At 40.4% G+C, this 19,469-nt stretch overlaps 1 protein-coding gene across 1 annotated transcript in view; it reads left to right on the top strand.

Annotated features, from left to right (window-relative positions):
- The first annotated feature begins 1,944 nt into the window (after positions 1 to 1,944).
- LOC111863847 (E3 ubiquitin-protein ligase arih1l) overlaps positions 1,945 to 19,469 on the top strand; it is a 33,652-nt gene continuing 16,127 nt past the window's right edge. Inside the window, exons 1-7 of the mRNA XM_023850592.2 lie at positions 1,945 to 2,298; positions 2,460 to 2,621; positions 2,734 to 2,802; positions 2,997 to 3,212; positions 3,425 to 3,646; positions 9,669 to 9,799; positions 17,254 to 17,458. Coding sequence (XP_023706360.1) covers positions 2,089 to 2,298; positions 2,460 to 2,621; positions 2,734 to 2,802; positions 2,997 to 3,212; positions 3,425 to 3,646; positions 9,669 to 9,799; positions 17,254 to 17,458 — 1,215 coding nt within the window. The 5' untranslated portion in view covers positions 1,945 to 2,088. The remainder of the gene's footprint in view (positions 2,299 to 2,459; positions 2,622 to 2,733; positions 2,803 to 2,996; positions 3,213 to 3,424; positions 3,647 to 9,668; positions 9,800 to 17,253; positions 17,459 to 19,469) is intronic.

The following is a 19,469-nucleotide window of genomic DNA, read 5'->3' as shown; positions in this document are numbered from 1 at the left end:
CGCAGACTCTCCGAAATATTTGTCGATCCACCCATAATATACCTTCAAAATTTTCGTCACATCCTATCCCCTTAACCTAGTATTTTTCGTCCCCGATAGCCGATACGTAATAAGAGTTTGCTTTCCCACGATTTTAGTACTTATAGATTCAAAATTATTACTTATCGCCAAATATACAAATATTTTTTTTACCTTGCAGCTCTTTCCGTACTACTTAACTACACGTAAAATTTCCGTTCGAGCAACACCTACTCCATCTATCGTCTGAAATTAACTCCTCATGCACAACCACTGATGCAAACCTAACTCTGGATAGACAACATGCAATAGTTGAATATCTTATGTAAATAAAACTTCCTTTATAAATGCACAACTGATATCTGAAATACTGTTTCTATATTCAGATTCCGGAATGTAACGATCGTCGTGATTGCATTTCAGTTGGTCATGATCGGTCATGATGTTTCCTGTGCAGACGATGAAAATTCCCTCCAATTCAGAGAATATCCCCCATTGTACCCAATTCACGATTTCTGTTCATTAGAACGGATCTCTAACTGTAGATGGGCAACGGGACGACGTACATGGATTACTAAAAGTTATACTCAGTGACAGATTAAACCCTCATTCAGGAGGAAATTAAGAGGAGATTAAACCCTGGTAATGCTTGCTACCATTCCGTCCACAACATTTTGTCTTCTCGTCTGCTGTCCAAAAAAAAAATAAAAATTTGAATATACAAAACTATGATTTTGCCTGTGGTTCTGTATGCGAGTGAAACTTGGTCTCTGACAGTAAGGAAGAACGTAGACTGAAGGAGTTTCAGAACACATGAAGTCTTCTAGGCACAGTCTAATCACCTTTGACTGCCATCTCTAGAAAGTACTCGTACCAGTTCTCTTCCGACTAGTGTTCTGTACTCCATACAACTGCCACTCCGCTGTTATGGCTATTATTCTGCTTCTCAGGGTCGAGTTACTTTACGACTAGCAGCTTACCGTCAATCAGTTCCCACGACCCGCTCAGCTGAACCCTTACGGTGATAGTCCTTATGTACATCCTCTTTGACGAGAAGATGCGTTTGTCTCTTATGAATATGCTCGGCCCTTCGTCAAATGTATATTTCGTATATATATATAGCATATTATTGAAAAATTATTTCTTTTGCACTACATACAAGTCGTCTGTCAGTACAGGCTTTGCAGAGCATGTCATGTCTAGCTTACATATATTATGCTACGACGACAGCTTTAGTCACTTGAACGCTTGCAAGCTTGACCACTGCAAAGTTTGAGCCTCTTATATATTTTATGTATGGTTTCACCTTGTCGTATATCACGAACATATCAGTTCTTATGATTTTGTGTGAACTGGTTTTCTAGGCAGTCCGCAATCACATTGACTTTCTCGTTCAGATGATATGTTATTCATAAAGGTCCATGTACAGCAGTTGGTACTTTTGGTCCATCCCTTTTCATAAGCAATTTCTTAACAGGTCACAACGCTTGAGGTGTGACCTCACAGTTCCCTACTTTGGTTCGTCACATTCTAGTGCCATCATACAGGTCATTCGTCTGACGATTTTCGCGGATCAATTAAGTGTCACTTTACATGCTGAATCCCAGGTTACTTGCCATAGTTTCCTGAACTTCCGCGTATGTTTTAACAGACTCTCCAGACCAGGTATTTCCTCATTTAAGTCCGAGAGTTTAAGTTGGCCTGTCAATAAGCCGACGCGACAGAGGTAGTGAAGTAGCGGGCCACTTTATCGGCATCTTCCCCGTTAACTAGCAGTAGACGTCCAATCGTTCCGCGTATTTGCTTCTGCTGGAGTTTGTTTACTACCCCGTTGCCTAGTAATGGGTATAAACGTTACAATAATATACCCATGAACCTTTGCGCCAGGAGCTGACGTCATGTACTAAACATCGTCACCATCGTCACAGAAGTAGTGTATCCGTGGAATAAGGAAGGTGCAGTTGATATGCGGACTTTATCCGATTAAGTTGAACAGTAAATTTATTAGTTAAAATTTAAGCGTCCTCCCGGTAGTGTCGGAGGGAGATTCTTTTCAGTTGTTCCAGAATTATGGATTCAGAAGAGGAGACACTTTACGACGATGTTGACTCTGGGAACGAATCAAGCGGGGATGATGTTGACTTTGCAATGGAAGTTGAGACTAGTAACCCAAGAGAAAGACAAACCGAAGTAGAGGAATATCCATTTGAAGTTTTGTCAACGGAAGAAATTGTACAGCATATGGTAGATTCTATCAAAGAAGTAAATACTGTAGTGGAGGTAAGATAACATTCAGTTTGTTATAAACCTACATGTAAATCTTGTACAGCTTTGAAGGGTTAGAAGGTAATTTGTCAAGGCCAGTTAAGTGAAGTTCTGAAGTAGATGTGACGTTAATTCTTGTGTACGGAAAGTAATTGTACCACCAATTTGACATACAGATTCCAGCGACCACGACACGAATTCTGTTGAACCATTTTAAATGGGACAAAGAAAAGTTAATGGAAAGGTTTTATGATGGAGATCAGGATCAGCTGTTCTCAGAAGCGCGTGTTATAAATCCTTTCCGGAAGCCAGCTGTAGTTAATAGACCAAAAGTTAAGGTATGTACAGTCGTCTTGTTTAATTTTACAAGAAATCAAGTTTCAGAGCTTATGCAGGCTATAATAAATTTTAAATGTTTCATTAATGATTATAAAATGTGTTTTATTATAGCCACCAAGAAGAACATCAGCAGCTGACACTGAAGAATGTGAAATCTGTTTCATGGTTCTCCCCTCATCTGTAAGTGAAGTGATTTGCTATATAACAATATGTGGCCCCCCAGTGTGTTTATGAAATAAATCAGCTTTTCATTATATTTATAAAAGTGAAACAGTAACACAAGCTTGTGTACCTTGGTTTAGAGCTCATTATGCTAGCACTTTAGAATGTGCCTAACAAATGTTTTCTAAATGGTGTCTCTTTTTGTTCGCAAGATGATGACTGGGTTGGAGTGTGGACATAGGTTCTGCACACAGTGTTGGGGTGAATACCTTACTACAAAAATTATGGAGGAAGGTGTAGGGCAAACAATAGCATGTGCTGCTCATGGATGTGACATCTTGGTTGATGATGCAACTGTTATGCGTCTTGTCAGAGATTCCAAAGTGAAGCTCAAGTACCAGCACCTTATTACAAACAGCTTTGTTGAGGTGAGCAGTAGTTTATCTGTGTCTCGTATATGCCTTTTATGTCTCCAATATGAAGCCCTAGTAAGTCACCATTTACTCTAGAATAAGTGCTTTGACAGTTTATCTTTATGGTTTAGTTAATGAAGCGTTCAGCTTAATGTAAAGTGAATGGTACTCTGTGGACAGAATTTCCAGCTTTGATTTCTACATGTAAATGATGTTCTTTTTTGCAGTGCAATCGGTTGTTAAGGTGGTGCCCATCTCCAGACTGCAATAATGCAATTAAAGTGCAGTATGTGGAAGCACGGCCTGTGACTTGCAAGTGCACTCACACGTTCTGCTTTGCCTGTGGTGAAAACTGGCATGACCCAGTCAAATGTCATCTACTTAGGAAGTGGATTAAAAAGTGTGATGATGATTCTGAAACTTCCAACTGGATAGCAGCTAATACAAAGGTCTGTAAAATATAGTTGATGCCCTAATTCTGTTGCAGTAATTTACATGGAAGAATGAAAGGAAATTAATTTGTTTAAGATTCTGATTGTCTGCAAAATGTTGCAGCAAAGGAAAGAATCAATAATTGTCCCTGTTTATGAAATAAAAGTGACTGCAAGTAATACCAAGTAATCTCATTTTTGTTAAATTTGTATGAAATTTCTTCTTTTCTCTTAATATTCTTTGGACAGTTGTCACTATTTGTGAATGAAATTATTTTTGACTGTCAATGTACTTCATAATAATTGTGAAGTGTTGCTCAGATCTTTTGCATTTAACATATATTAAGAGAGAAAATGAGAATGTAATGGATCAGAACATCAGCTATGTATAAATTTCAAGAAAGCCTGTAAACTAATAGGTGAGAGTACTGTACCATGTTGGATTTGACGTTCTCGTGGCTGTGATTGTGAATGGTACTGTCTTCTGGGATGTATTACTATGTGGTTCGGTAGTTTCAGAGGAACATACTGCATTCATCTTCAAGGTTGAAGAGTAAGCAAGCAAGAGCATGCTGGAAGCAGACCTCTGCTTACCATGTGCTTCTGGCTGGTTTCTTACATGCTTCATTCCTTCATTCATTCATTATTGGAGGGGGTGGGTTTCCCCATGCACTGCGACCAGTTGTTGATCTATTGTACGTCCCCCTTTGATATTCTACCACTTGCCACACCCTTCTGGTACTGGTGCTCGCTATCAGCCCCATTCAGCCAGCGAGTTCGGCCCCTCTACTGGCAGTGGTACCCAATACTTTCCCATCTACCAGAGGCATTGGAAACTACTTGGGCGGGAAACTTTTTACCTAATTTTGCTCAGAGGTCTCCTAGAGACATGAGGATCTTTACGTGCTGTAAATCTGTGACACGGGACCCACAGCTTAAAGTCTCTCCCAGAGGACTTGTTCCCTGAATTTTTCCGCCCTTAAAAATTTCATGACCTCCGCCAGATTTTAACCCGCGTGCCTTGAGTCATGAGGTGGGAATGTTACCCCTAGATTACGGAGGCTGCTTTCTTACTTGCTTACACTTCGACCTGGAAGATGGAGGCAGTATGTTTCTCACTCACGTTTTTGAACATCTAAACTACACAAGGAGCCAAGATAATATAGTTACTATAGCTATTAGCTGCGGGCTGGACAACCGAGGGGTCAGAGTTTGAGTCCTGGTAATGTCAAGAATTTTCTCTTTTCCGTGTTATCCAGGCCAGCTCTGGAGTCCACCCAACCTCCTATCCTAAGGGTACTGGGGGCTTTTTCCCTGGAGATAAAGCGGCCAGAGCGTGAAGCTGACCACTCACCTCCAGCAAGTGCTGAGGTCAAGAAAATGTAGATCTATGCATCCACTCCCCCATATGTCTTCATGGTGTAGTGCTTAATTAGTTAAGCACAGAGACAACTTTACTTTTTTACCTACTAAACTACACAGTGTTACAACCCCCCAAAAATATACTGTTCATATTTTCAAAATGAGTATGCGTAAGGTTCCTAATATTTCATATAGGGAACCTCTGATTGTTGTTCTTTGGCTTTCATGGCTGATTTTGGTACGTACGAGTAGCTTTGTCTCTGGGGACTAGGCCATGTCAAATGTTATGGATTCTCCAGTATTAAGCTGACCTTGCTGTTGCTGTCCTCAGGATTAATGATGTGGAGTGTTTTGGCAGTTCTCATATAGTTCTTGCATTTATGCAGTGAGTAGGAGGTGAAGCCTTGATTGGTTGAAGAGAGCAGCAAGGTGCTAACCAACAGGGAGCTACCATGTGGTTAGTGAAACATGGTGATAAAGTATATTTCTGCTGACACATGGTTAATGAAAAGAGGTGATTAAAAAAGTTCTGGATCAAGTGATCCTGAGAAGAGGTGGGGGAAATGTTTTGGTGGTATGATGTTTATGATGTGGTGTTGAAATATTTTTTATTTTATTTTCCCTTTTCTTATTCTTTTTCTCCCCCTCACCTGGATAGGAAAGGGATAAAAGCGGTTCAGTGGTGGATTTTAGAGAGAAGAGGTGAGACCTCCTTTACTACATCTATATTGTGGTTAAAATTATGGAGGGTGATTTATTACTTCATGGGCTTCCCTGATGATGAGCGGATGGTACATTTGGATTTTGGCTATGACCTCTGTTCTGGGTGTTTTTGGCTACCAGCAATTGATGATTCTCCAGATTGGTGTCTTTAACGCCTTCCAAAATCCCGGTTAATATATTGTCACGTGTTTAGTGTATAACGTGACAAATAACTTCACACCTTATTGGATATAGCGAATTTATTGCACATTCACTCTTACAACCACACAGTTTACAGATTCACAACTACTGCTATCTACAGTATCACCAATACTAGACTGCATACTCTTCCCTGGCCAACTTGTAACTCATAACTTGAGAACTGTCTTCGGCGGCTGTGTAGTTCCCTTATAAAGCCTCAGTTGGACAACGGGGAAATGGTTACGTAATAGGCACCACTGTTGTCTGGCGCCATGTTTACAGGTGTTACTGGCAACACTGTCAGGAGTTGTTTATGGCTGCATAGCAACCGCAGCATCCCTTGACCACGTCACTGCTGGCGGGGTAGGGGAAGGAGTGTTGACTTGCCTATTACCCTAGTACCGACAGCACTCCAATGGTGTTATGTCACCGCTGGCGGGGGGGGGTGTCTGCATAGCGCAACACGTCACAATATATTGGCCTATTTTTCTGATGTATACCTTGCCACATGAGGTGGGGATCTTGTGGGCTCCAGATTTTTGGGTTGGGGGTTGTCTCCTTGGTAAATCTGAAGTGGGATGTCATTTCATTTAATTGTTTCTGGATTGCATGAATGCCATTTTTCTTCAGTAGTCTGGAGATGCTGCTAGTGATGAACACTCATTGTTTTTACACTAGTGCTTTCTTGACTTCATGTCACATTTTGTCTGCGATGGATAGCAAAATCAAGGAACATGTATGCATCAAGTTTAGCATGAAGCTCGGTAAATCCCCTACCAAAACTCCTGAAATGCTTCGCATGGCTTTTGGAGAACATCTTTTAAACTGGACTGCGGTTTTTGAATGGCATTCACTTTTCAAGGCCTTCAAGTGTCATTTGAAGATGACAAATGTTCAGGGCGACCAGACACCAGCAGAAAGACAGAAAATGTTGAAAAAATACGAAAACTCATTGACGAAGACCGTCACCGAACAATCCATGAGCTTGCAGACACCGTTGGATCAGTTATGGGATTTGTCAGGAGATCTTAAAAGAAAATTTGAACATGTGCTGCATTGCCACAAAGTTTGTTCCCCAACTCTTGACAAAAGATCAAAAGCAGCAGCGTGTTAACTGTGTCTTGAACTATGAGAGATCACTGTATATGTGCCAAAGGAGATGACAGCAGAAATGGAGTAAATGAAGCCAGCATTTCTTTTTTGACCTAGTCCAGGAACATTCCAATAGCATCTCATAGTAAAGCCCATATAGGTAAATATTTGTCTTATACCTTTCCTGTCCAGGATAGTTTAAAACAAGCCACTTTATTGCCATTGATTTTCAGCTTGGTTGTAGAATGTGCCATTATGAAGGTCCAGGAAGATCAGGTGGGTATGAAATTAAATGGGACACATCAGCTGCTGGTCTGTGCTGATGATGTGAATCTGCTGGGTGATAACATAGACACCATAAAGAAAAACACACAGACTTTAATTGACGCTAGTAAGGATGTTGGTCTAAAAGTAATCACAGAAAACTAAGTATATGTTGCTGTCTCATCACCAGAATGCAGGACAAAATCATGACATAAAGATAGATAACAGATATTTTGAAAATGTGACACAGTTCAGATATTTTGGAACGACTATAACAAATCAAAACCTGATTCAGGAGTAAATTTAGAGAAGGCTGAATTTAGGTAATGCTTGCTACCATTCCATCCAGAACCTTTTGTCTTCTCATCTGCTGTCTAAAAACATAAAAATTATAATATCCAAACTATAATTTTTCCTGTGTCTCTGACATCAAGGGAGGAACATAGATTGTTTGAGAGCAACGTGTTGACAATATTTGTATCAAAGAGAGATGAAGTGAAGAGAGGTTGGAAAAGACTGCATAATGAGGAGCTTCATAACTTCTGCTCTTTACCATGTATAATTAGAATGATCAAGTTGAGGATGAGATGGGCAGGACATGTAGGATGAATGTGGGAGAAGAGGAATGCATATAGATATTGGTAGGAAAGCCAGAAGGAAAGAGATGACTAGGAGGACCAAGACTTAGGTGGGTGGGTAATACTAAAATGGATCTTAGATAGGTTGGCTGGCCACGCCATAGCTCAAGCGGTTAGTTGTTGGTTTCCCACCATTGTGGTCTGGGTTCAATCCTGGGTCTGATCAAGTGGGATTTGTGGTGGACAAAGTGGCGCTGAGGTGGGTTTTCTCCGAGTACTTTGGTTTCACCTCCAATCATCATTCCACAAAATTCTCCATCATCATAATCGCCCGGGGCAGGCTACAACAGGCCAGTCAGTGGCCGCCGTGGCAAGTGGACCCAGTTGGACTCCACCCCCACTAAGCGAATTAAAAAAAAAGGATAGGTTGCCTGGTATATACTGGCAAAGATCATGGGTTTGGGCCAGAAACATCTGCACCTGAGAGAGAAGATTATTATGATTTGATTGTGGCCTTATGCAGTGTGAAAATGAAAAGATATTTTTTGTAAGGACAATTTTCCAACAGACCTGAAGACAAGAAGTCTCACGCAGACATAAATTAGCAGGCTGCAGGAAAAGTGATTCTGAGAATTGCAGAAGGGTTTGTCCAACTAACGGTTTGTAAAGTTCATGAAGGACAAACTATTGTATTTCAGAAGGTTAACGCACTAAAATCCGCACAGCTTCACCACCCCAAGTATTTCCAAGAATCCCTTTTGGAGGCGCAGTAAGAATACAAGGAGGGTGGCAACTGACAGACAAGTGCAAGTGATTTCTACCTTCAAAACTAGCTTGCAACCCCAAGCCATTGTCTAATGGGCTGCTAGCAAACTTTCACTTTTATGACCATTGAGACGAGATACACTTTCCTACTAGTCCGGTAGTTTCTTGTACATTGTCATTCAGTTCATTTTCACACAGCGACAGGTGCTGATGTTACATTGTGATGAATGTATAAAGGTTATAATTAAACATTAAATTATTAAGAAAGCAGTCTTCTGGGATTTGGCACCGTGTATATGTGGTGTTAACCGACGTTTCGGAGGAACGTATCGCCCCCATCTTCAGGGTTGAAGAAAAAGTATAAGTAAATCTGCAAGCGACAACACCGTGAGACACGGTAAATTATTAATTACGAGTATCAAAATCTAACATATATTTCTATTTTGAAGTGTGGCCCTGGAGTATTATTTACAGGGCTTAGGTGGCCCTCTGTACAAGATGAGTTTGACATACCTGCTTTAGATGTAAGTATGGGAAATTGGTGGTGTACTAAATTGTGATTTGGACTTAACTATTTGGGTAATTGCCACCATACACAGCATTGAATCTCATATAACACAAAGAAACTAAACTAGTTTATGAGCTGTAAAGGTACTAAAAATTGGTAAGATTGTCCCTGTGCTTAAGAAATTAATCACTATCCCATGAAGGTATATGGAGGAGTGGATGTATAGATCCACATTTTCTTGACCTCGACACTAGCTGGAGGTGAGTGGTCAGCTTCACTCCCCAGCCACTTTACCCCCGGGGTAAGAGCACCCATACCCATTGGAGAGGTGGTTGGGTGCACCCCAGAGCAGGTTTTGATGACTTGGAAAAAATAAAATTCTTGACCCTACTGGAACTCAAACTCAGACCCCTCAGTCATATAGCCTGTGGCCAGTTGCCATACCGACTATGCTATCCCGGGCTTCCACTAAAAATTGGTAGGACAGTTTATTTTATACTAACCTCTATTTTGGTTACAGTCTTCTGTGCATAATATCCATTAAAAATTATAATTACTGAATTTTCAGGAATGTCCAAAATGTAATGTGACCATTGAAAAAGATGGTGGCTGCAATCATATGGTGTGCAAAAATCAGAATTGTAAGGCCGACTTTTGTTGGGTTTGTCTTGGTCCGTGGGAACCACACGGCTCATCTTGGTAAGTATATGTGCATTAACATTTATCTTAGTTTTAAAACTTGATCACAAATCGCACATTCACTCACATGAAAGCTACCAGCTGCATAACTGTGCTCTAACACTTTACAGTGTTCTTTTAACTTTTATCGTCTGGGAATAGGGGATTAAAATCTCTTGCTACTGCAGTGTTGCCACGGGGTATTACATGAGTGGCAGTGGGATTTATGGGTATATTGCAAACATTGGGATCCTACACCAGCCATGGTATGCTAGACCTGTGCATGTGCCATCAGTAGTACAATGTATGACCATTAAGGTTAACCTTTAGAGGACACTAATATAAAAGTATTTATGTTCAGTTCTGTATGCCTCTTTGCAGAGGCCATGTCTGCAAATAAATTTATTCTTATAAAGGGTAAACCTGCTGTTATATAGCCTAATGTGGGACCCTCATTGTCTGCAGCATCATAAGAGAACAGAAGTTTTGTATATAATTGGAGAGTAACATGTTTTGTTCTTAATCCTTACTGCTGTATTGAACGATGTTTGCTCATATGTGAGATATAGATGACATACGGATTAAAGGTTACAGGATAAGGAGCAGTACTGCTGAAAATAATGGTTATGAGGTAGAGAAGAGAAAGGCCACGCCATAGCTCAAGCGGTTAGTCGCTGGCTTCCCACTACGGCAGCCCGGGTTTAATCCCAGGTCTGGTCAAGTGGGATTTATGGTGGACAAAGTGGCACTGGGGCGGGTTTTCTCCAAGTACTTCGGTTTCCTCTGCCAACCTTCATTCCACCAAATTCTCCATCATCATAATCACCCAGGGCAGGCTACAATAGGCCACTCAGTGGCCGCCGTGCCAAGTGGACCCGGTTGGACTCCACCCCCCCACTAAGCAAATTTAAAAAAAGATAGTGAAGAGAATGCAGCAAGGTCAAGGAACCTGCTAGATTAAAGACCCAATTCTTCATCGTTGTTCAGAATTTCAAATTTGTGGCTCTGTGGGTGTCACAGTTTCAAAAGTATTAAATTTTTCATTCGGGCAAACTCTGTTTCTAGTACTCTTGTAATGTGCAGTTTCCATGGAATACTAATTGTAACAAAATTCTGCAGATTTTCCTCCAAATGTTGAAAATGGGAATATAAGCTTTTAGTAAGATAGACAGCTGTTTCATTTTATGTTTCAGCATTGAAATGAAAGTAAATCAATAAAATTAAAACAAAATATCTTTGATTTCTGTTTTGAATAATGAAGTTTCTGTCTCTAACCATACTTTATGGTGACTGGCTATGGGGTGGATGACTGAGGAGTTGGGAGTTTGAGTCCCAGTAGGGTGAAGAATTTGCCTTTCTCCATATCATCCAAACTGGCTTTGGGCCCACGCAGCCTCCTATCCAAAGGGTACCGGGAGTTCCTTGCTGGGGGTAAAGCGGTTGGGGCATGAAACTGACCACTCACCTCCAACTAGTGCCGAGGTCAAGAAAACGTGGATCTGTACATCCATTCCCCCATATATCTTCATGGCATATTGCTTAATTAGTTACGCACAGGGACAAGTTTACCTTTTATTGAAATATAAGAAGTCAGTGTAGTTTCATGAATGTAAGTAAAAAATAAAAAATAAATCTATCGCTGTACCAGGCTGTGAAGGCCCATAGGGTTGTGAGACGTTGAGGGTCCCACGTTATCTAGGCAATCGGCTCAAAGATGGCGGTTAGGTTGTCAGCCCTACATGCCGGCCGCACTTTACTCCCCAGGAAAATTCCTGGTACTCATTTCTGTTAGAGGCTGAGTGAACCCCAAGGCCATAGTGTGGCCGGAAGGATTAGGTATTATCCTATTTACATAAATTCATGCCTGTGTGTACCTGTGCACATACACTCGCACATTTACATATACTGTATACAAGCATCGTGACAGTTGAACTGCCTAAATTGTTGTAAATATAATCAACTTGAATATTTTGTTTCTTTCTTTCTAGAACATTTGTAATTCTGCATCTCCTGTATTTCAGAATTTTTAACTTTTTCTTATTGTGTTTCATAACATTCTACAATTAACATTAACGGATTTTCCTTTCTTTCTTAGACCATCTCTCACTATCTTGTAACTCTGAAATAACACCAGTAATACTTCAGCCATTATTTTCTGTTACATTACAGTATTGCCATTCTAGCATAATTTTCCTTTCTTAAGAAAAGAAAGGTTTAGATCACCATGCAGTTTGTGCGTCTCCATTTTGAAATCTTGAACGAATTGGTCAGTTTTTAAGAAACTTGGTATGAACATTATGTCATTGGAGGTCACCAAAGTAGCCATACTTTCTAACATCCTACAATGGGTGGCAACGACACTGCAGGCATATGAGCTTGGGAGGTGGGAGCACCACTAGTTCATGTAGTTGAGGGTCCTAAGATGATGTATGATAATAGATGTTGGAAAAACATGCAGCCTTTGTTAAGGGATTTTTTCTTTTTTGTGAAATGTAAATGTTTACATGAAAAATATATAGAAATATACAGAAATTTTCTTTAGCTTTTGACTTATCTAATGAACTATAGGGGCTAAACAAACAAACTCCATGATTTTTGTCCGCAAGCGAACTATACCAACCGAGCGACAGCTGCGTGTCGGCGAAGTTTAGTGCCAACTTTTGCGGATAGAGGGTGTCGCATGGTCAGCGCAACAAATCTCCACAGCCGTTTCTAGACCTGAGCTGATATTTCCTTGAAATAGCTCCTCAATTATCCTCATGAGGCTGAGTGCACCCCGTGCCAGAGCCACTACTTCTCAGAAAAAATCTGGTAGCGCCGGTAATCAAACCCTGACCTCCGGATCTGTAGCCAGGAAGGCTGACTACTAGACCACAGAGGCAGTCCAAGAACAGAATATTGCTAAGCATGTGAAATTTGATGTGGAGATTGTAACGCCGGGTCTACGTTACGTCAGAGGGCGTCCCCCCACCCCCTTTCTTACTACTTACCCCTTCCAATGTTCCACTTCCTGGTTCCCGTCAGCTGAGGTCCAACGCGAGTGATCCATTCTGTTGTGGGACCCTGAACTGTGCAGTCAATTCACCTTTTCTGGTCGGTACAATTGTGATTGTCGGAGGCTTATTACCTGCAGGTACTTAGGTTGTATTTGTATTTGTTATTTAATATATTGTAACGTGTTTCGTTACTGAAGACGTCGTAGAGATTGTTAACTGATTTATTTAACAATCTACAAATAACGGCTACAATTAATTATCACAATGTTACGGGTTTCCACACTTTACAAACCCTACAACAAAATCTTCTCGTACTAATAACGCGGGAGCTATGCAAATCTCCCTGAATTACACACTCCAGATATAACTGTACTACAGCACTCACTAAGTCTCGAAAGCACACAATAAGTCTTCCGCTCGATGACTTCTTAGTTATTGCACACCCGCGGGCTGCTACCTTGAGAACTGTTGATAACACACTCGGCGACTGTCGCATTACAACTGACTGGTAGCTGCTGTGCAGTTCCCTTATATAGCCGCAGTGGTGCCTGTTGCATGCCACGTCACAGTAGGAATTTGATTATGGGTACGTAGCGTTGCACGTTACGTCACCGCGGGGAGAGTGGCGGGGTTATGACTCACCTATTACGCGAACGCTATGTTACCGCTATGTGTCGCTGGGGAGGTAGGGGTCAACATGTCACAATATATATACATATTCATTTGATATATTTGTGATAGTCTCTTTAATTTGGTACGTCCTGCCCAAAAACCAAATTTCGGTCTTCAAGACCTTTTAACGTTTCAAGATGAATCATAAATATACCTCTACATTGAAGGGTATGGTCTTCTGGGTTGCAACACAGATTAGTTCAGAGTGAACGAACATTTTTGGAGGAACGTATTGCCTCCATCTCCAGGGTTAAAGAGTAAGCCGAGCGTGAAACCAGTAGAAGTAGGCAACAAGCTAAGCCCTCTTTGAACTACATTCTCTTACAGCCCATTCACTGCCATATAACAGTATCTGTACATTACACGTGAAATATTATTTGTAAGTCAGGGATTGCATGATTGATGCACTTTTAATTTATTATACAAAGGTAAGTGTGAATACAGTTCTAACTCATAACATTTGAATGACAAAATCTGAAAGTTTTTTGAACCCTAAAGATGTTCCATTCATGATCCATCAAATGTCTAGTCTGTAATCCAGCCCATCCCATACTGTCTAACATTTTGTGCCAGTTGTCAGTTGTCTTGATAGCTATGGTAATTCTCAACTTCATTTCATCAATATGCAGTGGTAGAGGTGACACAAATAGTGTTTCCTTTACACAAACCCCCATAAAGAAGTCTCATAGAATGATATTGGGAGAGTGATGGGGCAAGGTCTGGCAAAAGTTTTCCATTCAGGACAATCCTCAGGTTCCAGTTTGTAAATCATGGTAAATTTGTAAGGTTTCGTGCAAATCCGTGTGTGTAGAACTAGCCACAGGGTCGTTTTTGGCATCTGTAACCCACGGCTTCTCTTCCACACACGTTTCCTTGGACTTCGATCGAAAGTGCTTCCACCTGCCGTATAGCCTCTTCACTCACATAAGGATGGCCACTGCTTTCCTTCTTACAAATGCATCCCTGGTTTTCGGAGTTGTCAGACCACCTCTGTATTGATGCTTGAGGCGGATCAATATGCAACCGTTTTCTGAAGGCCTGCTGAACGCTGGTCCATGAATTTTATTTCGCATACTCTATCACACAAAAGCTCTTCCCTGTGGGAGATGTCATTTCTGAAAATTATAGAGCCTGGCGGTAAAGATTGATAATATGGAGATACACTGCCAATTTTGAAATCTCTGAGAATTTTGACTTTCTGCTGATGACAGGTATACTTTGTAGTTTCCTTTTATTTTATCCACGAAAGTGTATCAGTCATTTACAGACACCCTATACAAATAATAGAATTGTATCCCTATTTTCTTCCTCTTAAAATGGCAGTTGCTGTACTTTGCAATGTAATCACGTGGATCAGTAGAAGTTTTCAGATGAAGTTGTTCAAAGTTACAGAACTGTTATAATATTGTAACATGTTTTGTTACTAAAACTTGTTGGTAATGTGTGTAAGTCCAATCCCACTGCTGACACCAGTGTAACGTGTTTCGTTACTGAAGATGCTGTTCGGATTCTTAACTGGTTTATTTAACAACCTACAAGTATCAGCTACAATTAATTACAACAATGTTATGGGTCTACACACGTTAGAACCCTACACACAAATCTGTCCACTCTATCACGATTCACTCGTTACAACTAAACTTGGTGACTACCACAATTCAATTCATAACTCTCCGCTGTCTAGATTCCAACTCAACTCGTAGACAGCTGCCTTGAGAACTGTCTTCGATGGCTATGTAGTTCCCTTATAAACCCTCAGCCGGACTACGGGAAAACAGTTACATAATAGGCACCACTGTTGTCTGACGCCGTGTTTGCCTGTTACATAATGGGTACCGCTGTTATTACCGTCGTCTCTCGCAACCACTGTTTACCCACTTTGCTTAGCAACCGCTGTTTACTCACTTTGCTTAACAACCGGTGTTTACTCGCTTTGCATAAACATTTAACAATATTTGGAGGTGGAGGTGGGCAGGTCATGTAGCACGAATGGGGGAGACGAATGCGTATAGGATATTGGTGGGAAAGCCAGAAGAAAAGAGACCACAAGGAAGACCAGGGCGTAGGTGGGTGGACAATATTAGAATGGATCTTAGAGAGATGGGATGGGATGGTATGGATTGGATAGATCTGGCTCAGGATAAGGACCAGTGGAGGGCTCTTGTGAACACGGTGATGAACCTTCGGGTTCCATAAAATGCTGGGAAATTCTTGAGTAGCTGCAGAATTGGCGGCTCCTCCAGAAGGGCTCAGCTCCGTGAATAAGTAAGTAAGTAACAATATTTGGAGCAGTTATTATTCCTACCATCCATAACCTCCTATGCCCTTAAGACCATTTCTTTCTCCATTTTGATTTCACTGCAACCCCGCTACACTTACCATGTCTCTCTTCTTTTCTCTTGTCACTGAACTGAGCTGAACTGATAATTGATGTACTCTACACCTCATTAACTGAATCATTAACAGACTGTACTAACTGAACACTGACTAACTGCAGTCTCTGAACCTCCTTGAACTCTGGTGGATTTGTAGGAAATTGTATGAGTACAGCTACTTTTTATAGACATGTCACCTTTTGAAGGACAGATGACAACCCCTCTCCCCATTACATGCAGTGTGATAGACAAGTTCTGAATGGATGTGGAATACAGTATACAGGAGAACCTCGCTTAACGAGCACCTCTCATACCGAGTAATTCGCATAATGAGCAAAACAAATTGTAAAAAAAATGACTCGCTTAACGAGCAATGTTTTGCATAATGAGTGACGAGAGGGGAAGGCCCGGACTGTGTGCTTGCTACATCAGTCTGTGTTTAGCACTCGTTCCGCTAGCATCTTAGTGTCGCTTGTGATCACACATTTTTCCAAACTTGTGTTCAGACATATTATTTGTGATTTTTTCTGTGCAAAGTTTAATAACCCTTGCAAAAATGTCCCTGAAGAAAAAGCCACAAAAAGACAGCCATAAGAGAATAAAAATAACGTAGAAATGAAACGTAAAATCATTGAAAAGCGAGAACGAGGTGTGAGCATGGCTGATCTAGCACGCACATACAATCGGTCTACATCAACGATTTGCACGATTTGGAGTTGCATTGTGTTTCACAGCAAGAAGTTGTGGAGGAGAGTTTGTCAGAAGAGGAGGAGGAGGAGGAGGTAACAGCAAAGCAACAATCTTCTGGCGCAATAAGAGAAATGCTGTAAGCATGGGAAGCTTTTGCATCATACATTGAAAAGCATCACCCTAATAAGGCAGTGGCTATGTGCACTACAAATTTATTTAATGATAATGCTGTGTCGCATTTTCACCAAATTTTGAAACATCGGCAAAAACAAATGTCTCTAGACAGCTTTCTAGTAAAAAAGAATTAGATGTGTATCATAAATAATAAACTAATTATTTCGATTTTTTTTTTCTGCAAATCGAATTCGCATTCCAGGTTGGTTCATTCCGCACAGAAGAAAAGATGAAGATGATTCATGCTCCTTAACAATGTATATATAATTTTCTTTGAATAAACGTTATGCATAAAATTTTTTGAGTATTTTTTTGGCATGGAACGCATTATTGTATTTTACACTAATTTATATGGAAAAAAATGTTTCGCTTAATGAGTGTTTCGCATTATGAGTAAGACTCTGGAACGAATTATGCTTGTTAAGCGAGGTTCCACTGTATTTTCTGTTTTATTTCATTGTCTGTGTGGGAATGAAATTAGCTATATTATTCTTCAGCCTCTTTTCTTAATTATAGATTTGTTGCTCTAATGACTCATTATTGAATCTTCTGTAAATATTTGATATAGGTACAACTGTAATCGGTATGATGAGGAGGAAGCCAAGGCAGCCAGGGATGCACAGGAAAGATCACGAGCTGCACTTCAACGATATTTGTTCTACTGTAATCGGTATATGAATCACATGCAGTCACTCAAGTTTGAGCACAAACTATATGCTTCTGTTAAGGAGAAGATGGAAGAAATGCAGCAACATAATATGTCGTGGATTGAGGTAATTTTCATTTTTTACTATATATACTATAGTGCTTCAAGTTTGAGGATGCTTAGCTTTCAGCAGCAGGGTTAATAGAGTAAACCAGCCACGGAGTGCTTCAGAGCTATATTCATGGCTAAATCCCCCATCCCACAGGATTGGAACCACTGGCTTAGGCCATATCCTTCAAACTTAAATAGCCAAAAATTTGAAATCTTCTAACATCTTCAGTTCAGTGTAGGTCTTGCTAATTCTAGTTAATGCATACTATATCATTTCTGTATTTGTACCTTCCATGACACAGAAATGTGTCTGTTATTTTATTAGCAAAGTTTTAGGATTTTTATAGGCTCCTATACAGCCTGGTATCATTTTATTGGTATTAACATATGGCTGGTAAAAAAAATGAGATTTTAGTGTCTGGTATTGTGTGGCATACCCCTCACGCACTCTCCTTGGCCAGGATTAATAGGAAGATGGATGAATCTCTGAGAGGAGTGGCCTGCACTGTGCCACTGATTGAATAGATTAAAGTACTGATATACGTATTGTCACGTGTATTAGTGACTAAAGGCAGGGTTTGTATTGGTAAATCATTTTATTGGATATTCACCAGTCATAACTACAGTTAGTTCTTACACTCTTAAGATTACCGTAACTATAACACACAAACTATGAACAGTCATCACACTTGAAATATTACTGTAACTATAACATTCAAAGCAAAGTCTTCAGCATCTGCTTGCTTGGTAACACAAATCTTGAAGAATTTGTAGTCTCTATAATTGCTTGTTCCACTCACACTTACCTTACACTTCACGCTTACTCGAACACTCTCTCTCTCTCAAAAGCACACCAATTCACTTCTTCCAAACTCTGAGTGTGAGTCACACTTACTCTCTTGTCTGGCAAACTCTTTGTGCTTTGAAGAAAGCAGTCTTCTGGGATTTGGCACCGTGTATATGTGGTGTTAACCGACGTTTCGGAGGAACGTATTGCCTCCATCTTCAGGGTAGAAGAAAAAATATAAGAAATCTGCAAGCGAAGACCGTGAGAACCGGTAAAAGCAGACTTTGTGCTTTATTATCTTTGTCCGACTGTGTACTGAACGCCTAATTTAAGGGTTCAGTTTCTTGTATCTGTTGTAACTGTTTATGTACATGTTGTCTGGGAAATGTGTATGTGCCATTGCCTTGCAAAATAGGTACTTCCATGTCTGGCCCCACTATTCCGGCTTTTAGGAGGTGTGTACCTAGCCGTTGCCTGGCAATGGACGCCTGGCTTCAACTCCACTGTTGCTGCTTTTAGGCATCATGTCACAGTATATTAAAATAAATACCACATGTACCATAAAAGAAACTGCTACGCTCAGAATAGATCAGTAAATGAACTTAAAATAAACTGTGTTATCCAAATCAAACAACTAACTTCACGGTTTATCAAAATTAAAAATTACCAAGTAACACATTTAGGTATCATATTACCTAAATGTTACCACAAGATAGCACACCTAAAAATCATTTTAATTGGAATCTGAGCTAGAACAAGAACCTTAAGAAAAAATGTACTCATGCGTTCTGTAGCTTCAGATTAATGAACACAGGAATGATCTTGGTACAAAGCAAAGTGGAGTTTGATAACCACATTCCCCACAAGAAAATCACCCAGAGTCATCAAACAGTGGGAATTCATACCTTTCTGGAAGAGTAAACAGTGATGCTAACCTCTAAGCAATGCCTAAAATCTAGAACTTTCCATTGGTCCTCGGTGTGTGTCCTAACATTTTGACCAAATATGGTTTGCATCTGGCTGTAGGGCTTAAATGATTAAAACTGCAGCCAGAGCTTTTAATTTATCCATGCTGCAGTCACTTTACATTACCTGCTCTCAGACCCCACACACATATGCCATCAGTGTGGAGCCATATTGGTGCTGGAAGATGTCATATCACACCTACAGAAGGGTTAACTTATATATCAAAGAAGAGATGGATCTCCTTTAAAAGCTAGCATAAGACTGGCCTTCTTTC

This window comes from Cryptotermes secundus, unplaced genomic scaffold, assembly GCF_002891405.2.
Source record: "Cryptotermes secundus unplaced genomic scaffold, Csec_1.0 scaffold46, whole genome shotgun sequence".
Lineage (NCBI taxonomy): Eukaryota > Metazoa > Arthropoda > Insecta > Blattodea > Kalotermitidae > Cryptotermes > Cryptotermes secundus.
This window is presented reverse-complemented; position numbering and strand designations above follow the sequence as displayed.